Source organism: Amphimedon queenslandica, unplaced genomic scaffold (genome assembly GCF_000090795.2).
Source record: "Amphimedon queenslandica unplaced genomic scaffold, v1.1 AMPQUscaffold_4879_Cont23145, whole genome shotgun sequence".
Lineage (NCBI taxonomy): Eukaryota > Metazoa > Porifera > Demospongiae > Haplosclerida > Niphatidae > Amphimedon > Amphimedon queenslandica.
In genome coordinates, this window is record NW_003554812.1 from 1 (window position 1) to 1,592 (window position 1,592).

At 32.9% G+C, this 1,592-nt stretch overlaps 1 protein-coding gene across 1 annotated transcript; it reads right to left on the bottom strand.

Annotated features, from left to right (window-relative positions):
- Positions 1-162: 162 nt before the first annotated feature.
- On the bottom strand, positions 163-1,586 carry LOC109592526 (uncharacterized). The gene is made up of 5 exons (XM_020007956.1): positions 1,402-1,586; positions 943-1,348; positions 785-896; positions 576-728; positions 163-530 (listed from the first exon to the last, which is right to left on the bottom strand). Exons 1-5 carry the CDS (start codon positions 1,565-1,567, stop codon positions 342-344), a joined length of 1,026 nt encoding a protein of 341 aa, XP_019863515.1. The 5' UTR covers positions 1,568-1,586; the 3' UTR covers positions 163-341.
- Between the last annotated feature and the right edge of the window lie 6 nt (positions 1,587-1,592).

Consider the following 1,592-nt stretch of genomic DNA (forward strand, 5'->3'; position numbering starts at 1 on the left):
CCTTCTTAGCTATTTTTATGCTATTACATGTGTATGTATAACAAGGTGAGGCATTGATNGGTTTTTATCATACCAAGGGCTGTTAGGCCCAGGGTTGATAATTAAAGTCATATACTGATACCAACACAACAACTAGTTTACTTAGCAAAGTATCCATTATGATTTGATTGAAAATAACAAAGTTATTGAGAATTAAATTCTGTACTTCATAATATGTAATGCACACAAAATAATAAAATCATACCAGCTTGGCCTATCTACAATTCTACATGTATATACAGTAATCATCACAATTCAAATAATTAAAAGTAGATTTCAATAATTATCACTAAAGCACAAATCTATTCTTTTTGACGATTGATATTAATGCTTAAGTTTGTTCCTCCAATTTTGAATGACACATCTATTTCATCAGTAGCAGTTTTTTCATCGAAAATATAAACATATAAACTGATTGAGGGAAATGCTTTTTTATGCACTTTAGCACTCCCTTCCCTCAATTCAGCACAGTAAATGTCTTCCATTGATATCTATACAATATCATAGCAATAAGTAATATTACAAGTGTAACTAACAGTGCTGGGCATTTCTTCATCTTCATTTGGTGATACCATCCATCCTGAGAACTCATGTGAATTTTTAAAGCAAGTTAGGTCAAGAGAGAGCATGTAAGAATCAAAGAAAAATAAATTGCATGAGCCTTCAAAACCAAATCTTTCTTGAGCATACTAAAATAGGGGAGTAAGTATAACTTGCATGATATACTTATAAAATACATGTGTACCTTGAAGTTAGCACTGAGTAACTTTGTAAAGATAATATTCAGAATCCAAAAGTTCTTGTATTGTCTCTCATAAAAACATTGAGCAGCATATTTCACAACTTCTTTGTCTTGCCTGAAAGGATTAGTAGCAACTAACACACATAGCTTACTACACTTACAATGTTTTCTTGTGCAATATGCATAACAGGCAGCTACTTTTTTGTTGAATTGATCCATTAAACTCTTGATCCACTTCTTCAATGGTTATCTTTTTTTCCTTCAAGTCAATGCTACCAATGGCAAAACACAAATCTGGTCTAGTCTGATCAGATTCATCAACACAATGCTCCAGCTTAATGGTTGCTGGTTGAGGTAGCTTTGGCATTGTGATATCATATACAGCACTTACAAGAGTATACCCACCAGGAAAAACAAATGGACCAGAGAAGATAGTACGAACTGTGACTTTATGCTGTTCTTTTCTTTTTACTGGCACCTCAATTTCATAGCCACAATTCTCATCCCTTAGAATATTTTTTCCAATTTGAACTTCATACTCAACTTCATCAATTGCATGACACATGCCTAATGAAATTATTATAATTCCTATATTTATGTATAACACATATACACTGTACCTTTGAGCAATCCTTCTATTGTGTTATTTAACATTTTCACTGCTTTATTGCTTGCTGTTCTTCCAGTTGGGTCATTTTTTGCTTTGTGTATGTTGTAGCTATGATATATAATAGAATCAATATCAATTGGTATTGTTACAGCTAATGCGGTTCCAGCTAAAGCCATTCCAGCAACAGGGCCAGCAGTGTAT

Coding starts and splice junctions, on each gene's coding strand:
- LOC109592526 (XM_020007956.1), bottom strand. CDS start 1,567: ATGGCTTTAGCTGGAACCGCATTAGCTGTAACAATACCAATTGATATT. Junction 729..784: donor TACTCAGTGCTAACTTCAAG/GTACACATGTAT, acceptor CCCCTATTTTAG/TATGCTCAAGAAAGATTTGG. Junction 531..575: donor ATGAAGAAATGCCCAGCACT/GTTAGTTACACT, acceptor GATATTGTATAG/ATATCAATGGAAGACATTTA.